This window comes from Thunnus maccoyii, chromosome 7 (assembly GCF_910596095.1).
Source record: "Thunnus maccoyii chromosome 7, fThuMac1.1, whole genome shotgun sequence".
Classification (NCBI taxonomy): Eukaryota; Metazoa; Chordata; class Actinopteri; order Scombriformes; family Scombridae; genus Thunnus; species Thunnus maccoyii.
The window spans coordinates 3,340,146-3,365,593 of NC_056539.1; the positions used below are offsets into that span (position 1 = coordinate 3,340,146).

Genomic DNA, 25,448 nt, shown 5'->3' on the forward strand with positions numbered 1-25,448 from the left:
GGATAGGTGAGAAAGAACTGAAGAAAAGGAGGTAAAAAGTGGTAGAGGACAAGATGTGCCTGTTCCATTATGACAGTGGGGAGAAAAGGAAAACAGGATATGAATACAGAACATCAGAAAGGTGTAAAGATGGAGGAGGAGAGGGAGGTGAGAAAGAGACCAGGGGTTAACAAGAGAAAACTGCTCTCCTTCTCTCTCCTGCCACCCCGGTCACACTCTACCTCTCTCTCTGGCTCTGTGAGTCATGCAGTGCATCGGAGAGATTCCTCGTGATCAGACTCAGATCACAAATGACGCCAGTAACACGCAAACAGGAATCAAGTCCACTCTGACAGGAACGTGGAATGAGACTGGGAGCAATTAAAAGGGCATATTACCATTTAGAAAACCATCTATTTTTAGTGTGTCAGCGATGGCAGGACTTTAACCTTGTTTAATAAAGCAGCGTGTTTGGGTCAGATCAGGTTCTTATTATGCATGCTCCATCCAACCTGATTAGTTTGGATGTGATATTAGTCAACATTAGCCTTTTATCAAAAATGTAATAATGGAAGGTCACTACTGTTCACCCAGATAGGATGCACATTATTTACTGTATATTCTTGTTCATCAATACTACACTGGCTGTACATGTCTCAGCTGTTCCTCTCACAGCTTTTGTGCCATTTGAACATTTTGTTTTTGTTTTTTTGCAACGGCTGCAGTGCAGGGATATGTGCATGTGTATGACTTATTGTGAATTAGCTCAAGTTTGTGTAATTAACATGTTTCATACAGATAATTCTGTTAAACTACAAAATGCTTAAATTTTCTGAGCACTTAGTGTTAGTTAAATTGAAGCACTGAAAGGATTTGAAGTGTCAGTTGAGGTGTATGCATTAAAAGGAGTTGAGGTGTCCTTGGATGCAGATGAAAGCAGTGTAAATGTAATCACTGAAAACATTTCTATTTTGTTTTTAAGTTAAAGTAATTTGAAGCTTCATTGTGTATGTAAACATTGAAAGCAGCTGAACTGAAGAGAAGGAGCTGAAAGCAGGTACTGTGAGCTGATTACTGAAAGCAGCTAAAATATCTGAGCAATAAAAGCAGTTGAACTGTCAGAGTGTAAGAGATGTAAGCAGCTGAAAAGGCATTTGAAATGATAAAAGCAATAGAAATTTCAGCAAAAGTTAAGGTGTTAGTAGAAACTACCATGGCTTGAGGCTGATGGAAATTCAGAAGTGCCTTAAAGTGCAATACCACCAACAGCCACTAGATGCTCCAACTGACCGCCATTTAAAAAGCCTCCACTTCTCACTAGAAATACTAAGTAAAAGATTTTTTTCAATGAGTCACTATGGTCTCAATCTTTAAATTCAGGCCCTCTAATAATTGTACTGGTGATTACTTTGGAAATTATTGCACTGTTAATAAGATTTGAAGACTTATAGTAGCTTTGATGTCTGCCATGTGAGCGTTGAATGACAGTTGGCTAACCTGCTGCTCTCCCCGCCTCTGGGACTTCCACTGAGTCAGAATATTTTAATAAGTCTATGTTACTTGATAACAATACCGGTCCTGTTATCACAATTTAACTACAGTAGCTAATGTAGCTAAAGTGTAACCAGTGCACCAGTAAGCTAGGGTCTGAGGTAGCAGGGCGTGTTTCCAGAGTGTGGAAGGCAACAACCCGCGCTCTTTATTTGGAAGGTCCTGGCTCAAAATGGAAAAGATGTTACTGTAGATGAGAATGAAAGCAGCATCCCCCATGGTAATCACTCCAGTGCTCCATTATAAAGCATTAGCGCTCATTATACTAAGTTTAATAGCAGAATACAAGATTGAGAAAAATAGCAACAAGAGTCATTTATAAATAAATATTAATATAATCTTAATATAATTCATATAATCATTCATCTATATCCCTTTTACCAACACAATCATTTCCATATTTCAATTCTCACAACATTTTACACTGTGCTTGTTGCTTATAGCAATAAGATGCATGTGTCTCAGTTGTAAAACAGGTTACAGAGATCAAATGGAAAATGAAAATGTGTGGCGGAACTTTACAGTTAAAGGTGCCGTGTGTAAGATTTGGCCACCAAACAACTTCAATTCAAATTTGCTTTATACATATATATATATATCGTAAAAGCATCAAGAATCAATATTTTACACATATATATGTGTGTGTTTGTGTATATATATATATATATATTTCCTGTGTATGTGAGTGAGTGCTGATGAAGGGTTTATGTTTCGGGAAGGATGAAGGGGTAAAGTAGCCATATCCATATTGTAATGAATCCCCAGTTGACCCGGACAGACGTGATCACTATTAGTGGTTTCCACTGTAGTTAAATGTTGTTCATGCATCATAATAACATCAGCAGCTTGGTTAAGACCTTGGGCTTTACTGTATTTAGAGTTGGAGTGAGTCAGTACTTTTTCAGCGCTCATTGTGAGATCTCCTGAGAGCTGACACATCCAATTTGCATCTTTCACCTATGATAACATTACTGACATTTTTATGACTGACTGAAACAGTCAAGTGCTTGTTACCTAGAATAATTGTATTGAAAATAACTGATGTATTTTTGTTTTCATTATCATAGAAACAACAAGAAAAGCAAAATAGAGAGTGTGACCAAAATGGGACATGTGAGGAAAATGTTTTTTAGGAATCAATGGAGTAGTAATTAGTAGTTAATGGATAGATGAATTGAAAATGATTTCAAATAGGCGATATATTATATATGCACTATATTAACAACTAAGAAAAAGAGGCAGAGCAGGGCCCCAACCTCTCAGGATCCCTAAAGTCCCTGGGTTCACTGTGTGGCAATTAGACTGTGGCAGTTTGATTAATTGCAATTTTGTTTTATGATGGGGTTGCAAGGTGAGTCAGTCAGTCGGTTCACCACTTTTACCAGATTAAAACATAGATGGACAAATATTGGAGAGATTGCCGTGAAATTTTGTACATTTATGTTCCCCAGAGGATGAACTCAACTGACTTTGCTGACTTTTCCTGCAGTGCCATGATGAGGTTGACATTTCTGATTTTGAGTGCTTTCATCAACAGCTAATGAAAGTGCCAGATTATGGCTTGCTTCCTCAGCCAGCTGTGTCGTCAGGTCTCCCGCTAGCTTCCTGACTCGGTCTGCGATGGTGTTTCTTGACAAGCTGACATTGTTAAAAGCCGGTTTCTGGTCAGGGCACACCTGTTCACATACCTTCAGCATACACTGCTTCAAAACTGCACCTTCTGAAAAACACTGATGATCGGGCGATTACTTCAGCCACAATAAAGCAGCTGCATCTTTTTTTGCTGTAAGTTTTGAGAATATATTGTTTCACAAGCGCAGGCTGCCTTTTAATTCTTGTTGCTTTTCTTGGTGGCTAAGTTTAGCAAACTTGTCTTTGTGTTTGGTGTGCTGCCATAAATTATATTCCTTTGGCACTGCCACTGCCTCCCTACAAAGAAGACATACTGGCTTGTCTCCATTAAGCACAAACATGTATTTGCTTTCCCATCTCTCATTATATTGCCTTCCCTCTGCGTCAACTTTTCTTTTCTTTGACATTTTGCCAGGCTGCTACTATTAACGTCCCTAGCTAACCTATAACCACTTGGCTAGAGTGCCAGGTGCCACTGCTGGAAACGGCTATATGATATTGAGATGCTATCTAGCGTATACTGATACTAACAAAACCGGGATGCATTCTGGGACATGTAGTTTATGGACACCGTACTTCTGTAACACAGCATAGAATTGCATTGAGTAAGTTATATTCTTTGCAAGCTCTTGCAGGCCACATAAAATGAGGTGCCGGGCCAGATTTGGCCCGTGGGTCTTGAGTTTGACACATGTGCACCAGAATAACACTAGAAGAAGACTGTAAGCTGCCAAACATGGATGTAAACATTGCATTGTTAGACCTCAAGGATACACACAATGTGTTTTGGTATAAATAACAGTGAAGGAAAACGCCACAGGGCACCTGAAACATTGTCATTGACGTTAGGCACAGTAGTGCTTTGAGCAAAATGTTAGCCTTTTAGAGCTGCTAGCATGGCTGTAGACACTAAAGGTCCTTTCAGACAGTGAGTGGTTACTGCTGACACCTCTGTTGTTTTCAGCTGCCTCTTGTGAGCAGCCATTTGCCACTGCTGTCTGTGATGGTTCAACTTCTTTCAACGTGCTGTCGCGGCTAGCCGTGTGACCATTACAACCACAGCGAGTGAAACAAAACTGATTTGCCTAAATTATATATATCTGAACAGACAGATCAATGAAGAGAAACAGTATTGGAACAACATCAGCTTCAAAGTCTGATGATCCGGTCTGGAACAACAAACGTTTGATACTAGTTAGCAAAACTTACTATATATTACTAACCATTGACTGTATTTTAAGCTACAAACTGTCCTATTTTTCTGTGTTATGAGATAGTTGGTGGACAGCAGCAGAATGTGGTGTACAGGCTGGTAGGATCACAGGCAGCCAAAACACAGAATATCACAGAATACTAATGTTGCTAGACTGGAACCACTTGCTGTCTGAAGGCACCTTAAAGGTTCTGTATGTAGGAATCAGAAATTCCCTCTCACTAGTGACACCTGTGGCCATTAAATAAACTGTAGTCAACATCCTGGTGCTCACGGCGCAAGACTATTTAGTAGCACTAGTTTACTAAACACCGGTAGGCTCAGTGAGCTGTGGCTGGGAAGCAATGCGCTGCGGTTTTGTTATGAGATGTGTGCTTATTACGACCTTTGGATTACAACAAGGACAACAGGAAAAACAAAAGGGGTAAGCTATGTTCTGCTATCGCTCTAGAACTTGTTTTCTGCTCCTTTGCTGAGGAAATAACGTAGTTTTAGCTGTGTGTATGCTCGGAGGTGGGCGACTTGTCACCGCAGCTGTGTTTGGTTGTGAAATGTGTAGTGGTTGAAGGAAGCAGCTAGCTGTATCATTAGCTGGAGAGCTAATATCTGCAGGGCGTGTCTAGTCGGATAGCACCGTTTTTGTGTTGTGTCGTTATGCTGGTCGTTTCTTGACGTTAGCGGGAGAGAGACACACCAAATCTTGAGGTCCTGTCTTGTGGAGAGGGTTTGTATCAAAATCTAGTATTAATAGCTTTATTATTTTAGTTGATCTTATGGTTACATATTGCATATTTCTAAATCAATGTGTGTTTTAATCAGTATGAATTAACTGACACACAGCAGACATGGGGCAGGGTTGTACTCTGGTTGATTTCTGGGAGTCTGGCCAAAATCCAGTGAAGCTGGCATGTGTAGTCTGCTGTGTATTTTTCACCTGATGTGTATTTAAAAGTAATGTAAAGGTAGTAAATGTAACTCAGGTAATAATAATAATAATGATTAGTTCTTACAATAAGCCAATCCTGGACAATCCCTGAATTAGGTCAGCTTGAACCGCTTTGATTTTATGCAAACTGACTGAACCGATATTTGTCATTATGAGACGTCTAAAGCTCAGATACTGACACGGCCAGCTGGATGCCAGAGATGAGCTGGAGGAGGTAGGCTGACCTGGGCTAAGATCTCACCAATAACCCGGATAAACCTCTCAGGCCCTGTTTACACCTGGTATTAACATCTGTCTTGGGTGAGTTGACAGCTCTAAATATAGGTGTGAACGCACCCGAGACGCATTGAGGATGGATTGAGATCCAATCACTCAGATCACATTCTGACATGGTCTGGGCTGCATGTGGCCACGTTCTCTTAGTTGTGTAAATGCATTGAAGGACCGCCTACTCAACTGACATCCTCTATTTTCCAGCAGACTAGACACAGGACCCTCCGTCCAAAGCTGTTCAACTGGTTTGATAACAGGATAAACAAATGATTTTGTTTTTCATGTGAATTAAAAACGTAATCCACCCCCTGTTTTTTCCTGTTTTTCTCGTTCCCCTAACCGGTTTTCCTCTTCAAATCGACAGTTAGAATAGAAATGAAACCATTAATTTTTGGCCTGTCTGGTTAAATGTTGCTGGATAGTTTCCAGAAGAAGAAAAGAGAAATAAAAGCTCTATGTGTTACTCAGATGTCCTGACTGTGGGGCAGCTACACTCTCATTCATAGGCTCTCATTATGTTCCACTCAGGAGCGGCTGAGTCATGTGCATCACACAGGCTACGCAAAGATAAAGGACATTTAAGTCATTTTATTTCAATTGAATTGTACTTTTGACTTAGTTGTAACCCATTATTGACATTTGTGGTTTCTGGGATTTGAAAAGTGGTAGCAGACTCAACAGCATGGAACCAATAATCTGCTCATGATTACTAAACACTACCATGTACCGAAATCATGTGTGTAAGTTCAGCTTGAGTTTGTTTTTTCATTCTCCTGTCTGCTTTTTCAGTGTGTGACAGAAGTCATCCCTCAGTAAAGCTAATCAAGAATGAACAAGAGATGAAGGGAGAGTGAGAGAGGGAGAGATGGGGGGGGGGGGGGGGGGGGGAGTGCAGGAGCTGGCAGAGAGGTTCAGACAGATGGACAGACAGACAGGCTGTGCTCTGTCAGCACCGTCTGACCTGATGAGAAGGGACAGAAGGATGGAAGGACGGGACAGCAGAGGGAAATGAAGTGGAGAGAAGTCAAAGGACTGACCTCTCTGTTTACCACTAGTTCACCTACAGAAACACACACTAACAATTGATCCATTTCTATTTGGGTAGACGGATCAGTCAGTTGCGGAAGTTGTTATTTCTATACAGCAGGATTAGATGATTGTACAGCTGGACGTTTCAGCATTCCACATTTGTATATGAGACAGAATTACGGAAGAATAAATCATCTGGAATAAACTTTCGCCACTGTGAAAATAAGAATTCACTGCAAACTTTAGCAAGGCAGAGTTCTATGGTGAAGCACATAAAGTGCTTTTAATGAGAAGCAGTGCATGCAGGCAGAGTGAGGGGACTCTAAAGAAGGCTTTTTGTAAAGGCCCTGCAGGCTACCTAGTGAGGAGATCAAAGCAATATATTTTGGTCCAATTACCTTTCCCTACAGACTGGAGAAACACACCACGTGTCATGGATTATAGTTTTTGTCACATAAATGTGCAGCAGCAGCAGCACACAGCGTGGATAATAAGTGCTCATGGAATATTAGTGGAGAAGTTGGTGTGATTGTCAACTGAAACTATTCTAAAACTATGGACTATTCAGGTTACATGTCAAAAGTTATTTCTTTGTGTGTGCTCTTGCTGCAATGTGCATGTTACTTGTTAGGCAGGTGTATTTCCAAGCCTCTGACACTGGGAAATAAGTGATTACCATATACCATGGGTAGACAGAATACACACACACACACACACACACACACACACACACACACACACAGAGTTCTTACTTTGCTGCCTGGCAGGGTTTGCCCAGCATCCTGTAGACTGCAGCCTGCCGCAAATGGTTCTGGAAGTGTCTCGGGTTCAGCTGGATACTCCTGGTATACAACACATACACACACAATGAATACTTTGACAACTTTGCTATTCTTATAATCCTTTTGCGTACTTCGGTGAAACATTATTTACAGTAAGATGAGGAGAAAAAGCTGTAATTTAAAATACACAGTAAAGATGTTGCATTAGATCAAATATAATAACTCCAGAATAACTGCAAACTAAATTCTGTCACTGTGTCCTGAATCTATAACATGTACTAATTCTAGTACAGTATATACTACATACTACTCATCACAGCATACTGTTATTACAGTTATTGTACAAAAAATAAAGTCCACTACAAGGCAAAACCTATCATGACGGACGTCATATCATCTGTGACCTCAGACTACAGGCAGATTTGAAAATGAGAGAGCTGCCATATTGTCTTCTGGTGATTTTTAAACAGATGCTCCATTTTTTCTTCTTCTTTTGATGTGATTCCAGCAGGCTGTATGAGGCTTGTAATGCTGCCTTCTATATCTGTTCCAATAGGTACAATACAAACACACTACATGTACTCAAAAACTGTTTAGAATTAGTTTGTAGTCTGGATTTAGGACAATGCCTTGAATCAGCCATAATTTTGGTATTTATATGCAATTTCAGTTTTTTCTTATGATTTGATTTCATACTTTTATTCCTTAATGCCCCAAGACTTGCTCTCTGTACTTGGCCTAGTAGTTAGTAATAGTTGCACTTTTTTCACTACTACTGCTAAAACCAGCTGTCTACATGCTGGCAGCTGCCCTTACTGTACATTCTGACTGTTTCCATTTTCTGGGGAAATCTTGTGTGCATTTAATGAAATGTTACATATTTTGAGACATGTTTGAATCAGCCATAAAAAACGTACATGCTTCTAATTCCTGGTTTTGCTATTTAGACACAGTTTCTTAGATACTTTACAAGTGGCTTCTGAATCCTGACTGACCATCTCTTTCAACAGGACATAATGCAGCAACATACTGTCAGCAATAGATATCTTTTCATATTTCACTGTCTGCACAATCAGTGTATAAACAACACTAAGAGTTTCCAGCCACAGTAGCAGCTCTGTGAGGCTGGTAACATCTGCATGCTAACATGCCCACAATGGTGATACTAACATACTGATGTTTTCACAGGTGTAATATTCACCATCTTAGTCAAGCATTAATAAACCAAAGTATTGGACAAAGTGAAATATTGACATGATGATGATGACGTAAAATGAAAAGTCAGAGGATCAACAAAGTGATTACAATTCATCCTGAGGGGAACATGAACGTCTGATCAAAATGTCATGGCAATCCATCCAATAGTTGTCAAGATATTTCATTCCTGACATACACTGATAGTATAGCCTGCAGCTTGCTTAATGGGATTTCAAAGAAAATGACATAAATCCTGATGTGTTATCTGCAACACTTTCCCTTTACTTCATAAGTAACCTTGCTCACTAAACGTTGATGGTGTGTGGGTCTAACTAATCTGTAAACCCATGCTCCTTGAATATAGGCACACTCTTAACTTTGCTACATGTAGATCTGCTGCACCTGCCTGCCAATTTTGGTTTGGGAGGTTTGTGGCCATATACAACGTATCCATTCATAAAATCATTTGTTAGTGCATGACAAAACAACTCAGTTTAAACAATTGAAGTTGGTTATTTTAATGTTAATTTTAAAAACGTGTTCATACAGAGAGCATCATTAACACCGATGTGACTGCAGTTCGTGTTGATCTTGTATCAAACTGTGCCGTCACCTGAAAATTCAGGTGTAATCGTGTCTCTCCACTGACTCTAAAATTCACCTCACTTTCTGTCTAAAAAACACAATGTGACCTTTCTGTTTTTTTGGCACCTCACAAATAGCTGATAGATCTATTTTTACTTCATCACATGTGACGTACAACATTTTGCAGCGTCTTCTCCAGGAAACTCTACAAAGCTAGTGTAATACTTAACATTTTTAACAATACCATATGTCATAAACAACTCTTAACTTTCACACAGCCTACTGTATTTTATTTTATCAAAATACAATGTGTTGCACAGTATTGATAAAGTTAACATATATTTACCAGCTATTATGTGAGGTGCCAAAACACACACACACACACACAGCCGAGCCATATTTCAGTGTTTTGCAGAAGGCTCTTAAAATAACCGTTTTCCAAAGACGACAAACTTCCGGCTGCTGCACAACGCCAGCTTTTGACAGAATAAGCAGGAGATGAGAGGAGGAAGAGAGAGGAATGCATCCATCCAAAAAAGCAGCAACAACAACAACAACAACAACAACGAAAGCGTGGTGACATGCACAACAACCCGCACACATCAGACAGAACCAACAGATGAAACCAGCTGCGTAGAAAAGAAACAACCAAGAACAAGGCAGCCGCAATGAAACGTTGTCATCCCTAACAACCACACCTCAAACATGGGCAGTGCTCTGCTGCCGAGGCCAATATCTTTCTCTCTACTGTGTTTCTCCACCTCTCTGCTGCTATAAGAATGCTAAAAAGGTGAGAGATCATAGCTATAATAGTTATATAGTAAATGTTGAATGCTCTGAATGACATCACTCAGGTTAATGGAACACAATACAGGAGTATATCTAACATAGTCATTTTCCACACCATCTGTCCAATCTGATTGAATTCTGTAATCTGGTGAAAACATAAATAGACTAGATTAGAACTGAAGCGCAATATTGAAATGTAGCTCAATCCTAAATCAGTATGTAACCTTGTGTTTAGTTTCAGTGTATCATTTAGTAACATAAAGTGCTGTTGTAGCTACCAAACAGTGACTTTATTGAGTATATTTTGCTCTTTTATCAGTATGTATAATAGTACAGGGATGGTATGTCTGTCAGTCTTAGTAAGATGTTCACCAGATAACAGGGGGGGAGTGGGTGGAATATTCATAACACGCCCACATCAGGATCACACAATAACCACCCAGGTGGTGTGTGTCAGTGCAAATGAGAAAACACACTGTCACAGTGTTATCAGCTGTTATCCCAGCTTACCCCTCAGAAACTACAGGTCAATGTTTTAATCTGTCTTTCTGGTTTCCATACCTTGTCTGTGGCTCTCAACTCCAAGCCCACTGAAAATGTCTTCAAGAATGGCTCATAAATACACATTTTCATTTTTCTTAAAAGTCTCAGTAATTTCCCAAAATAGCCGGACACTGTAACTTTTAGAAAACGTTGCAGGAGGAAATAGTGCAACAGTGTGGCTCATTCATGTGTTTTTAATAATTTTTCTGACAACAATGGAGTTCTATGACATAGAGGAATAAGATATATCAGGCTTTAGACACACACACACACACACACAGCTTTAATTCTCAGTTGCACTAAACTCAAGGACCCTTCTTTGAATGATCTAGCTCAAGGTTTCCAGCAGCTGTATGGTCAACCACAGTGAACTGAATGGGGTTTTTGGATCTTGGTTTTTCTTTGCATTTGTGGAGGCTGTTCACTCTCCCATAGTAAGGACGGGACATTTCATTCTTATCAGCTAAGTCACCAACTGTTGCGTCCTGTCTGGCAAGTGAACGTCTAGATAGTTTTTTTGACTGACCAGTTACATTATTTATGAGCAGTTACATTATTTAGTTTCATAGTTCAGCCTCTAGAAGTTACATCAAAGCCATCATGTGGAACACAAGCAACTTGTCATTTCCTGTAAAGAAAAAAAACTCCAGTAAAAACAGAGACGTGAGCAAAAAGCTGAGAGACTGCAGGGTCTCTGGAGAATTCTGAGTTTAGTCAGAGGCACACACACATGGTCAGTGAGTCTGTTGCTAGCTAGCTTACAGCTAACCTACAGTTGGTACTTGGGCTACTTGGAGCTTATAAACACTTATGAAATGGTCCACTTGTCAAATTTTGCTTCATTTCTGAGCAAACCTCAATACAACAAGTCCTCAATTAAACAACCAAATATATCCTTTGACCATGTGACTCCAGAATGACTCATATGAGTGTTTTCTATTCTGGTGCTCCTATTGGCAGAAATGAGAAGGACGACATCATTTGTCTGTGCTTTCCAAAACCATTACAAATCACTATTAAAAAATAATGGTGTTTTATGATGTGACAACACTGTAGTTAAAGTCTGGTTATGTTTAGGAATAAAAAACATTTGGTTAGTAGGGGTGTGCAAAAAAATCGATTCACATAAGAATCAGGATTCTATCTCTGCCGATTGAGAATTGATTCAGAAATTCCCAGAGGCGAATCACATTAAGTCTCGCCACAATGCTGTTTTCCATTTTTTCCTGACATGAGTTAGCTGCTAAATCATATAGATAGCGCAATGACGCCGCACGTGTTTTCGCCCGGACCCAACTCTGGGGGCAAGAAGGAAGTGAAGTGTGTGTTATGGAGAGACTGCGAGCAATGGAGCTCCTGACAGAAAAACAAATACAACGTGCATTGAAGGCGATCATTTGGACATATTTTGGATTTTCTTATCTCGAAGGGCAGAAGGAGCTTGACAAGACTAATGCCATTATCAGGCATTGCAGCTCACCTCTGCAGGTTTATGTATTTGTTACCGCTGTGAAACAATCAGAAAATAACGTTTTATTGATCTGATTCACCAGCTTCCTCATTAATGTTACCAGCGCTCCCTCTCCTCATTCACTCTCTAGCTCACTTGACCACTGCTTCTCTCTCTCGTTTTTTTTTAATAATAAGTTGGGAAGCCGTCAGCAAAGCATAACTTTACTTTTAACGTTATCAAACAAAGAGAAATGTCTTCCCCTCTTCCTAGTAATGTTTTTGTCATATGGCAGGTTGTACAGCGTTACAGGTTGCGTTTCTCCAAAAGTTGGTTCTGGTTCAACTTTTTCACTGCGGCCCCTGCAGCCCTCCTCCCCCACAGCCTAAACGCACAACCCGTCAGCCTGCCAGCTGGTTACCTGAGGACGGGAATGAGAAAGTCATTTTATCTCAGTGAAAAACATAGTCTCCTTGAAGTTTATGACAAACTGCCAAAAACGAGCCAACAAGATGCAGCAGCGAAACAAGCGTTTAAACAGCTGTTCTGTATTTTGAAATTAAGAAAAAGAAAGAAAATTGGTCAAAATAATCATCGGCTTATAGTGATCAATTTGACCAATTTGATCAATTTTCTTGTTTGCACTTTTCAGCTAAATGTAGCAGGCAGTTATTGTTTATTTGATTTTATCATTTGAAGTATGAATTTAAGTTATTATTTGAAGTTTTACACTTAGCAGTTTATCTTTGTAATCATTTTTATTTTTGTATTAGGTATTCATTTGACCCTTTGTCTCAGGGCTGCTTTGGTTTCTTATTGACTGAGCAAACTAAAAGAACATAAATCTTACTCAGATTGACTTTGAGTAGCAAATGTTTACATTTGATTCAGTCTGATCTTTTTTGAGACCTATAAAAGTGTTTACTGCAGTCAAATGGAGAGAGTGACTCAAAACATCAATCTAGAATCAAATCTATGAATGTATTGAGAATTGATTTTGAATCGCGAATTGATTGTGAATTGAATCATGATCCCAAGAATCGGAATCAAATCAAATTGTGAGATTTCCTGAATCATGCACTCCTTAGGTTTAAGGAAAGATCATGTTTTGGGTTAAATTATCACTTTGTTAAGGTTAGAGAAACATTTGGTGTGGGTTAAAGTTACTACTTATTTAAGCAAGGTGACCTTCATCGTCATGGCTACAATAATAACCATGGGGTTAAGGTTAAGGAACGATTGTGGTCACGGTTTTAAAAAAAATCTGTCTCAACTAGAGGTTGGAAATTGGAAATTGGAAACAGCCGTCTCCTGTAGCAAAGTCCACTAATAATTAATGCCTCCATCCACTACACACACACACACACACACATATATATATATATATATATATATATATATATATATATATATATATATATATATATATATAATCATCTGAGCTGCACCACTGCACTGAGACGTGTCCAGAGGTTGTTCACAATGGGTTAACATGAGAGTGTTGCTAGTGATGCTATTTCATCTCAGCTGGAATAAATGGCATTAAATTTGGCGCTATGACACCCAAGAAAATGGCTTCCTTCACTGAACCAGTGAATACTAGCTGTTGGGTTGTTAGAATATTTCGACCATGTTGTAAAGCTGCTGTGGCAATCAATAGTGACAATATGGCTCTATCACAGCAACAGAGGTAACACTCATGTTAACCCTGTCTCCCTCCATTGTCTGTCTTTATAGAAACCTGGTTGGAGAGCTAAGGGAGATGTAGCTCAACTGGAGCCATGATACACGCAGCATAAAACTCTGTGTTCACACAACATCTTTAGCACCCGTATCATTAATCCATCACATTTACCAGTAAACCATCATCAGTAGTGACATCTCAATCATCGTTATTAAACATCAAAAAAGTAATTAGTAGTTAAGTTTATGGTACCACTATCAAAACACTGTGCTGCACAATACAAGATAGATTAAAAATACACACAGGAAATCAAAATAATGCCTCATAGATGAATGAAAACAATTCATAACACAAATTAATCAAAATTAGATTGAAATGCACCTGTTATTGTGGTTTCAAATCACTGAGTAGGTTGCAAAAAAATGGTAAATCAGGCTACCTGAACAATACTTCATTTTTTAGGTTCCATCTCTCATCCCTTGTTCCTCTTCATCTTATCATATAAGCTGTAGCTTACTGTAGAGAAACATGTTTATTTGAAGGAAATGGCATATGCATGGTATTTGTATTTAGGCATCTTTTACATATCTGACCTGTCCTCACAGGAAAAATATTCTTTACGTGGTTTATGTTAAGTGACAGCGCCTTCCAGCAGTCATAGTAATTATGACAGGAGAGGTTTGGTTGCATTTAGGTTGTTTGCCTGCTAGATTCAGTTCTCTGTGAGGTAAAACCACAACACCATTTAAATAACTTTCTAACACACACAACCCCTTGTGAGCAGCTTCAGTTCAAAGACTGATTTGCCTTGCTTTGTTTAAATAATTTTATAGTCTGGAAGAAGTTAAATTATCCAATATTGTAATCCAGAGGAAGAAAAGAAGTAGAGACAGAACTTTATCTATTAAAAATGCATTTTTTTCTGCTTGCCCTCCTCTTCCTGTGACTCTTCATATCATATTTATCTTGCGACTCTGCCATCTTTTAGATATCTGAACGCAAGCAGTTTATTTATTTCTATGAGTTCTAGTCCAACATGAACTTGCTAACACTTGGAACTTGGAGTGAATGGGCACAATGCCAATCAGCCAAGCTGTTGTATAAAGTAGTGTTAGCATATGCTGTTCCTTACAGTTAAATCATTAAAGGGAATCTGAGAAGGGCAGTTTGAATGGACCACATGCTAATGCATTTTTTTTCTGTTATGATGTATAATCAGTTTAGGTTTTCCAGCAGAGGAACTGTTGGATAATGAGGCAGCATTGAGACAGCCTCAGCTTCGGTCCAGGCAGCGGTGGCAGTGTTCTCCAGCGTTGTCGTGATTGTGTGAGATGTGTTTTCTGCGGGTCAAACCGGGACCTCAGCAGAAGTTTGCTCAGAGCCCCAGGTAGGCCAAGCTCGCCACTGCTAGGAACTGACTGAACACGGTCTCTCTCCCCGTCTTCTCACAGCTAACAAGGCAGAGATGAAATAATGCCAACTTGTCGGAGAGGGAATAGATTGAGGGTGAGGGTAAAGGGAGGCTGATGTATTTGCAAATTTGACCGTCAGTATGAACACGACCGGAGCTTGTTTTGAAATCCATCCACTCAAAAACACCCCGACACACAAGTCTGATACTTCCTCCTTCGCTTTCGATTGGTGCTAGAGGGCGGAGGAGGGAGAAGAAACAGCTTTCAATATCATTTGGATAAAAAATATTTCCTAAGGGGCAGATTCAGTTGCTATTGGATTCCAGCGGAGAAGCGAATACATGGAGCATTATGGAAATGTGAGCCGGCAATAATAGTGTTCCTTCATCAAAAAGGCTCTGAGCTATCGTAGTAAACACACAACAAAAGCTCCACTCTGTCTATCAACTGAATACTAACTGGCTGTGCGCATGACATCCCTTCTGAGGAGGTTGAAATGCTCTGCTCATGGGCACGGTGGCAGCTGACAAGAAGTGGAAACTGACTCGCAGCTCACAGTTAAGCTCTTTATTTTCACTTTTCAAGCTACAGCACAAGCAGGAACTGTTTTGCCTGCTACTCGTTCATCTATTTAGTCATTTAGGTGTGAGGACTGGTTGTCTACTCCTGCTTTCATTCACCGTATCATCATCTATGTGACTATTGACCTGTGTAGTGCCACTGTTGGTTTCACTGCCCACACTAGTATACATACTAGTGATTCTTCTTTTATTTACTACATGAAGAATTTATGACAGGAATTATTATTATGACAGTTGGAGAAATGTGGTCTGTGTTTTCTTCCAGACAATACTCTTCAAATATTGTAGCTTATTGTAGGATCAAACTGCATCAAATAATCAAAATAAATTATATTACAATATTGTTACAATATAAATAATAATATACAAAGACATAATCTTGTGTTTGTTATGATTACTGTAACGTCTTCATTGTTGCATTCTAATTTGTCAGTGTAGTGATTTTGGTTACAATACTGGCTGCAGCACTGCTTTGGCCCAGATAGTAGCATAGGACTTTATGGGTGTGTAGTTATGTGTCTCTATGTACATGTAAATATGACAAATGCATTTATACTCATGTGTGCATATTGGTCATTTATCAACAAATGTCCCCAACAATGTTAAAACCAAACCTATGCCTTTATCCTTGACATTCATCATGCAGAGTTTTGGGCTTATCTGGGATTTACTCAGAAACATTGGTTTATAATTTGGATTTATTTCTATATACAATAGACTGCATATAATAATTCTTCTCTACATAAATAATAAGGATACATAAGCATTTGCTTTTATCTGGAGATTAACTCTCTTAATGTCTCTTGTGTATTGGAAATATAAGCATTGGATCAGAGTACTTGGACCATATCTGAAGTAGATTTAGTTTCCCCATGAGACATGAACAGTTTCATATGTGAATAATAATATTTTCTTGGAACAGGACATTAGCAACCTAGCTACAAATATACCTTCATATTTTACACTGGAAGAAAATTATATGAACAGGGCAGCGCTTACCCAAAGTGTTTTTTCAGTGTATTATTTGACATGTTTTGGAGTATTATATCATGTTAAATGGATAAAACATGAGATTTAATAGAAGTTTTTAAGAAGTGAGAATAGCCCGCCTGCTTTGAATAAATACACTTTATGTCAGCCAAAAAGGCAGGCAGACTATTTAGCAAATAGCACAGTGGGTGTTTGCCAGCTTTACTCTACAGTGGTGGTGGTTTGTCATCTCATACTTAACTTAAGAGCTGCTTCTGAAAACCTTAATGGCTGCACTTCGCTGTATTGTCTTCTGTCTATTTCTGTAACTCTCTCAGCTTTCCTTTTCCAAGAGGAAAACAAACACACATGACAGCCTGACTGTCCACTTACGACTGCAACAAACACACACACACACACATAGATTTTTTTTTTTGAATTTTTCAAACACTCTTAATCTTCTTCTTAATAAACACATGCTGAGAAAATACCTCTCCAAACATCCTGAAGATCTTTTCTAACAGATGAAACGAGGAACATAGTCTGCAGCAGTCCAGGAAACAGTGTTAAACAGTTTCTCTCTGAGTGCAAAAAGGGCAATTATCATTAACATTTGGATTTATAGTGGAAACAAAAGTATTGACAGACACAATCCCGTGTAAAACTCTCCGCTGTAAGTCGCCATTTGTACGGTAATCTTCACAGAGGCTTCACCTCATCACTCAGAGCTAAATGAGCTCTCCACAGAGCGTCAGTCCCACCACTCACTTTACTCTTGTTCAACACTTTGACCATCATTCTCTACATTGTTTTTTTCTGCCAAGATATTGAACCTATTTTCAAATGACTCGCTGAACTCTAACAGACACCCAGTATGCTTTTAAAATCAGGCACAATTTTCAGAACAGGAATGGGATCATCACCATCAGGGTGAACGTATCCATCACAGTATGCAACTAACAGGAATTGTTCTCATGGTGTTTCAGCTGATGTTTCCAGTTACTGAGCATGTGACTGATGAATCTGACAGATCTGACTCCCAAGTGAGAAATCAGAGCTGCTGCGTTATCCGGGTACAGTCCAGACATTTTAACCACATGTCCCAGATGTCATGATCCGTGCCGAGCAGAGGATTCTGTTGCATGTGTGGTATTAAAATGAGTCCCATACACCACTGGCTCCTTTAAGAGCCAAAACAGTGAGTCACACCTCTCCAGAATCTGTGGAAAATCCCCCACACTGTGAGCAAACCATGATAAAACCTTGGAAGATCATCCTGGTTGTGATTTCTCAAAATCCATGAAAGACAAAGACACAGCCAGTCCCAAACCACCACACTGACCCAGTATGGTTTCAGCTATGGGTCTCCAGACCAGGTCTGTAGGACTAGTGAGAAATATCTGGATAAACTGGAGATGAAAAGCAGCGCTCCTGCTGGCCAGAGTCAATGACCTCCTTCCTCTTTAGGCGAGAACAACACACTCTGTGGGATCCAGTGGAAGTGATCCCCGAAAAAGTTCACAATCACTGTTTGCACTTTGGCCAGCAGATTTGTTACATGACAAATGATGACATAACACAGATGATACCAAGTTGTTTATTATTAAAATAAAACCTTTAAAATACAGTTTGGGTAAAATCCATTTCCATTTTTTAATCTTCCTTCAACTTTTTCCAACATGTATTCCCAGTTTTTACAAATTAAAGATTCATTCCCAAGATACAGACCAAGATATTTAATCCCTGCTTTATTCCATGCTAGCCCACCGGGTAAAATTAGTTTCCTACTTAACCCATTGCCAACCATTAATGCTTCACTTTTTCCCCAGTTAACTCTTGCAGATGAGATCAAGCCAAAATTATTAACATTTTTAACTAAAACATCAATATTATGCTGCTTATTTACAAGAACAATGACATCATCAGCATAGGCAGACAATTTGAAGACATTTTTACAACCAGGGAGATGAATACCAGAGAGATCTGTCCTCAACCTGTGCAAGAGAGGCTCTATAGCCAGAGAGTATAACATGCCAGACAGGGAGCAGCCCTGTCTGATTCCCCTCTCAATTTTAAAAGGAGCACTCAAATACTGCTAATCTTTAGTACACTCTCAATGTCAATTTACAAGACCTGGATCTTGGCTATGAGACCAGAGTTGAACCCAAAAGCTTCTAATGTTTGCCACGGTCAAAAGCTCTTTCTTGATCTATAGAAATCAGACTAGCTCACAGCCCAGTGAACTGGAGAGGTCCAAAATGTTCTGAATCAGAATAATGTTGTCAGATATCAGCCTGCTGGGTACACAGTAGGTCTGGTCAGTGAATGACCTGCTCCATCACTTTCCTCAGTCTAGTGGCCAACACCTTGGACAGAAGTTTATAGTCTGTACAAAGCAGAGCCCTGGCCTCCAGTTCTTAATTTCCTGCAAATCCGCCCTTTTTGGGGAGAAGGGTGAGAACCAGCCTCCTGCAGCTCAGAGGCAGCTGCCCCTTACTCAGTCTCTGACAACACTTAAGAGGTCTTCACCAATCACAGGCCAGAAAGTCTTATAAAAGTCTTCAGGTAGTCCATCTATCCCTGGGGCCTTGCCGCTCTCCAGACTCTGCAACGCTGCATGCAGCTCCTGAGCAGAGATCTGCACCTGCAGCTCTGCACTGGCCTCCACAGTAACCTTTGGTAGGCCCTCATGAAAAGACTGCATCACCTCTGGCTTCTCCTGAAACTCTCTTTTAAAAAGCTTCTTGTAGAAGGCGACACTGACAAATCTCACAGCAGACTCCTGCAGCAGCTGCCTGGTGTCAGACCGCAGGGAATGCATGAGCCTCTTCTGCCTATTTTTACGTTCCAGACAGAAGAAGAAGTGAGAAGGAGTGTCCACTTTAGAAACATGTTGAAATTGAGATTGGGCCAGAGCACCTTGAGAAGAAAAACTCAACAACCTCTTTAATATGTTCTCTTTTTCCTGTGGAGTACAGCTCCAATATTTCTCTCTCCAGAGCTGTCATAGACCTGGCCATGTCTGTTGTTGCAGCGAACTGTACTCAGACCTGGTTTTTCTGTACTTGTTGCAAAAGAATTCAAAAGCATTCGTAAAAGCATTATCAGACAGAAGAACCACATTAAAATGCCAGTAAGCACTGTTACATTTCACATTTTTTTATAAAAATTGAACGCTGTACAAGAGAATATAACAACTGGAATTATGGAACAACCTTTGAGTACATTAACCTGCTGTTTGAAACAATAAAACCTATCAAGTCTTGCCACAGACATAGAATTATCTTTGCTGTAAATCTACGTGTGCTGTCATTTGTTCTGATAAAAATATGTCACACGACTCATACGTCTCAACTGACTTTATAAGACGACTCCTAGAAGCTGCACGTGGTTCCTGATGGTTTCTGTCTAAAACAAACATTTCTGTATAGTTGAAGTCACCATCTAGAAACAGATATTCCTCACTGCTGCCATTATTAATATCACTGTTCAACACATCCAAGAAAAATAATCTCTCTGTTCCTACAGTTGGAGCATAGACATTTACAAACACCATTTTTACTTTTTACTTATTTTCAACAACCGACAGGAAAACAGGTAAAAAAAAATCCCTGTAAAATAAAACTCCACCACTGTTACTGCTCTTATGGCTTAAGAAAACCTCCCCACTCCATCCCTCTTCCATTCAGTTCAGTTATCAGCAATACTGTGGGTTTCCTGAAGAAAAGAACCTCTTTTTTTGCATTAATCAAACTATAAAGGGAAGCTCTTTTTACATCATCTCTTGCATCATTTATTGTTTTAAGAACCCAGCCTTATGTCACACATATTTGGGATAAAGTTGCCTGAAACACTTCATTGTCTCTGAAGTGACATGAACAACATAATCAAAGTCCTCAACTTTGAACCAGAAAGCCAAATTAAGCTCCTTGTCATTTTTTTTTTTCCGAATCATGTGAACCTGTCATCTAGGAGACATGACATGTGTCAAAAGAAGAGATTTGCAGCGGAGGGGGACACCAATTGTGTGTACCTGGCCACTTTTTCCAACATCGAATTTCTTATAAACGGGGGCAGATTAGAAATAATGATTTTCTTTGCAGGAATAACTAGTGATAATACAGGGGTGAAAGTACCCTGAATCACAACTCCTCTTTCAAGCACTCGATTCATTTTTTTCAATGCTGTCAAGAAAGATCACGACAGAGCTGTTCATCCCTCAGGCAGATTTAACACTTCCATATCCCACAACTTTACCCGCTGCTAGACCACACTCCTCCACTGAACAGCTGACCGCCGGCAAAAGTTTTATCACATGCTGGTGAGTCAGTTTGTCTAAATCAAAGTCACCACCTGCAGCCATGATGAGTGGCTCCACCGGTGGCCTCTGCCACTGGAAAAAAACAACAAAACTACTCTATCAGAACACTTATATTCAGAACAATAAAGCATAAACACATCAACACAGAGAAAAAGACAAAAAAACAAGCAAAAAGAGTTAGAAAACTCAAACTCACACACTCCAAACACTCTCAGCCACCACGCTCACTCCCAGCATGCACTTTCAGAGAGAGAGAGAGAGAGAGAGAGAGAGAGGCTAAATTTCGTTGAATCATTTGCTCTACTTAAGGCTGACATAGAAGGCAAGAGCCACAGGAAGTTAAAATGAGTGAATGGGAGTGATGAGGAGGATGAGAAAGTTAGTAGAGGAAGATGAAGGAGGATGGAGAGGGCAGGACAACACAAAAGAGAAGAAGAGGAAAGGAGACTAAAAGAAGAGAGGATAACAGATGAAGATGAGGTAAAGATAGAGAAGTAGACGGTAGAGAGAAGAAAAAAAACAAAAGGGAAGAATATGAGGATGCAGAAGTCAATTGAGGGTCGATGAAGAGCAGGGAGAGATGCAGGAACAGAAGAAGAAGAGTTAACAGGAGGGAGAGCTGAGGATATAGAGAGAAATGAGTGCACTGCTGCTAATTGAGTGCTCTATCTGCAAGACAAGGTCAAGAAAACAATCTGAACTAACCAGCCACAACAGACACTTCCACCGTCTTTTTGTAGTTAGACCCTGCTTCATGCTCACAGTGGGAGCTGCCCAGTACAACCACAGAGCTGCACTAGTGCACTCTGGGTTCAGTGCCTTTCTGAAGGCACTTCAACAGCGGCTGCTCAGGGAATGGAGAGTTGCTAATTGATTTTCCTCATTGCAAAGCTCTCATCAAGTTCAGGAGATATGACGCTTTTCAATCCCAGTTTTCTGACATCGTGTTTTTATGAACTGTACACAGACTAGGGACGTGCAGAAGGCCCAGTATTTGTATTTGTATCTGTATTTGTTGAGGCAGCAAAATTATTTGTATTTAAATAAAAGTTACGCTTTTAATTTTAGAAAATTAAAGTGTTACAATAAGTGTTCATGAATAAACTACCTTACGAACGAGGTCCCCCTAGACGACTGTGCTGACTACTGAGCTAAAACTTTACTCATCACCTCATCACAGACCGACCTCAGATTTATTTATACACCCATAACACAGAGACAGCGCACTATGTAACGTGTAGGGAAGAACTTCAAAGGTGATTCTTGCTTTGCACTTTTCATTTATTGCCTATTTTTTACATCTTAACTTTGTGGAAAGGAGGTGGTATTTGACATGGTGTTTTTTTTCTTCCTGTAAACGAATAATTTTTAAAATATTTGTATGAAACAAATATTTGTTAAAAAAAAAAAAAAAAGCACTATTTGTGCTTTGCCGAATAACGTATTTGTATTCAGGCACACCCCTAACACAGACAGGTGACAAATTTAAGGCAATATCTGAATATATGGATGGAGAAACAGAACAAAAGCAGGATGTGAGGGCTCACTGAATGGTTTGATGAGTATAAAAATGAATCATATCCGATTCATATGTTATGGCCTTCACAGTGACCACATCTCAACTCAACTGACAGACTCCAAAGTCTGCCTCTTTTATTAAATGCACTAATCACAGCTAAGCACAAATCTCTCTGTTTTGGCTGCCTTGAGCCTAGAGTTATATTAAACTGTATGCTGTGACAAACTATAAAGACACTTTGAGGACGGTCAAAAGATGTGTCTGCTGATCAACTGGATGTTGTTTTTATTCCATTTCCTGGAACAAATCTAGTTCAGTTGTGCGGAAGAATTCACAGCTCAACATCAATACCATCACTACAATAATCACACTTTGGTCTGTTCAAAGTTACTATCAAAGCATATGTTGTCTGCATTCGCTAACATTCACTATAGTTAATATCCTGCCTGCAGTTAGCAATGTTAAAGTGTCAGTATTGGAGCTGGGAAGTTTGAGTGTTGTGTTGCCTCTGTGCACCTGGGTTTGGACCTCTGAACATACCAAACTTTTGACTTTTTCAGGTTTCTGAGTATGAAGGCAAGTCCAAAAGAGTGCAGGACATACTAATATGCGTTGCTAGATTGTTTTGACCTCATTTTCTTTATCTTACTTACTCTTTCTGAGCCAGACAGGTGTTACAGTTTCTCTTTTTCTTCCCACTCGTTTTCTGATTTTTACTTTTGTTTTGCATCATTTACATCAACACCACTGTAATAAACGTTACTCCAATGCAAAATTCATACCCCAAACAATGCACAAATATCAAAATCATTCATGCTGTTCCCGAATATTCAAATTCAGAGCATTCCAATTATGTTTTCTTGTAAGCCAAGTATGGCCAAGCCCTGTTGCGTACATGCAAAGCTCTGCAGAGTGAAGTGATGTTGAGCATCTGGAGCAGCTGCTTCTGAGCTTAACCCCACACAAACTCAACCAGTTGGCATCAGAGCCACAGAGTTGTCTCATCCATCAAGAAAAACTTGAAATTCACTTGAAAGATGGCTTCACCAGACAATGGATGGAAGTAAATCTCACGACAAACTGCTTTGTTGTCTGTTCTTTAACAGAGGAATCCAACCAGCAGAGCTTCTACAAATACATCCTGTGTATAATGTGCTGTAACAGATATAACACATACAGCATGTGGAGAGTATCATTCATTACATTTATGGTCAGGTCAGACAGCATGTTTGGTATAAAGACTAACTGATGAGCATAGCGGAGCATTTAGCAGCTGAAGAATGTTGTAACATTAACACCCATGCCAATGTTTCCTTTTTCGGTTCAGGTTTTGTTTTCAATGACAAATTTAACTGTCGCTGTTCTGGCCCCATAGGTGCTGGGTAATGATAAAGAGTGGAGAAGGGTTTGGTTTTTTCAGTGTGTGTGAGTGTGTAAGTCGCCCTACAGTCTCAGAGTTCAATCCACTCAGTAAAGAGTCTGTTTTGTTTTCCCCACAACCCCAAACCAGTTCAGTTCAATCCAATTTCACAAACATAAAAGAAACACAACACAAAAGTCTTCTGCGGACATTATCAAAGCAACACAGTACATAAAATAAGCCAGCAGAAACATCAGATTGGTGGGACCACCATGTTTAACTATATATATTCAAACGTTACAGTTACGGCTGAAAATGACAACAGAAATAAACAAGTTTTCCAATTTCACATATCTCCACAATTCAAATCAACTGCCAGTTATCTACCTGGAAGTGACTGTTGTTGTTAGTGCGACGTTGTTAGTGTCACCACCCCTCTCCCCCTACTGTACAATTCCCCTGTGGGAAAGGTGGGTGTAATTTCTTTTGGCCCATTCATTATCCTAATCCATCCCATTATCTCTCATATTTTTTCATCTGTATTTTGGACTTCCTACCATGTTTGAATATTTGTCTTCAGCTGCTAATATATTGATTTCAATGAACTGGCACTTAAAAAAAGGCCTAGTTGTTTTAAGAGTGAGTGCTTCTAGCTTAAAGTTGTGGCAAACTAAACTCACTTCCATTTTTATTTTATTTGTGTAGGAGCTGGAGCAGGCAGGTGTTAGGTATGTCTTATTGTATATGTGGTTTTATCCCATGGTTCCTACCATTATATTAGCCTCTTTCACACATGCAGTTCAAGCTGAATTTCACAGGTAATCTTCTGTGTCAGGGTGACTTGTGAGCAGCACACAGAGTTGTTATTCTACAAAAAAAATCTATTCTGTAGATATGTTGAATCTTCCTCCGTCAAACCCTAGTGAAACCCAGGTGGAATCTGCCTTTGATTATCACAAGCAAAAGATTCACGGGTCAAGCAGACGAGAAGTAGGTGAGAGTTTTCCAAATGTGCTTTCATGTAGAGCAAGTGAACCAATCACAAGAGACACCAAACTAGTCTGTTTGACTCTGCAGCTCTAACTGTGTGTGTGAATTCTCATTTTCACAAATATAGGGATGGAAAACTGCTGGTTAGCTTCAGGCCAGCTGAGTGAATGTGAATATTAATGATTGGAGGAAGAAGGTAAACAGGCCATTCTCTGCTATTTTTCATTTGCTATTTTTAACAATAAATTATATACTGTATTGCATTAAACACAACATCTCACCCTGTACCAATTCTGGACTGCCTTTATGTGTGAAAGCTTTCTACATAGATATTAGCAGATAGTGCACTGACTAAATATTATAAACAGAGTAAACCACTAGTTTTAGTTTCTAGTAGTTTTAGTCTAATCAGCCGTAAAGCTTTAACTGTTCGCTTGTCCAACACTTCATCTCATGCTGACTCTAAAACTAATGACCACATGCCTGCTAGCCTCAGCTGTATGCTAACCTTAGCATGCTTGCAACTGATGCCGAAAGACACTGTCCTCATTGATGGCTGCTTACGCTCGGAGAGACAGTCCACCAATCAGAATTAGTAAGTAGGATTAATAAACTAGTGACCTAACTACATCATGAATGTATT

The 25,448-nt window shown here is 39.5% G+C and overlaps 1 protein-coding gene and 1 long non-coding RNA gene across 6 annotated transcripts in view; one reads left to right on the forward strand and one right to left on the reverse strand.

Moving 5' to 3' along the window:
* The window catches only part of LOC121899939 (spermatogenesis-associated protein 16-like), a 117,323-nt gene that overhangs the window by 82,542 nt on the left and 9,333 nt on the right, over positions 1-25,448 (reverse strand). For all 5 annotated transcript variants that reach the window (XM_042415720.1, XM_042415719.1, XM_042415722.1 and 2 more), the window contains exon 4: positions 7,376-7,465. In XM_042415720.1, coding sequence (XP_042271654.1) covers positions 7,376-7,465 — 90 coding nt within the window. The remainder of the gene's footprint in view (positions 1-7,375; positions 7,466-25,448) is intronic.
* Positions 1-25,448, forward strand: part of LOC121899941 — a 160,088-nt gene that overhangs the window by 6,719 nt on the left and 127,921 nt on the right. The gene's annotated exons all lie outside the window — the stretch shown is intronic.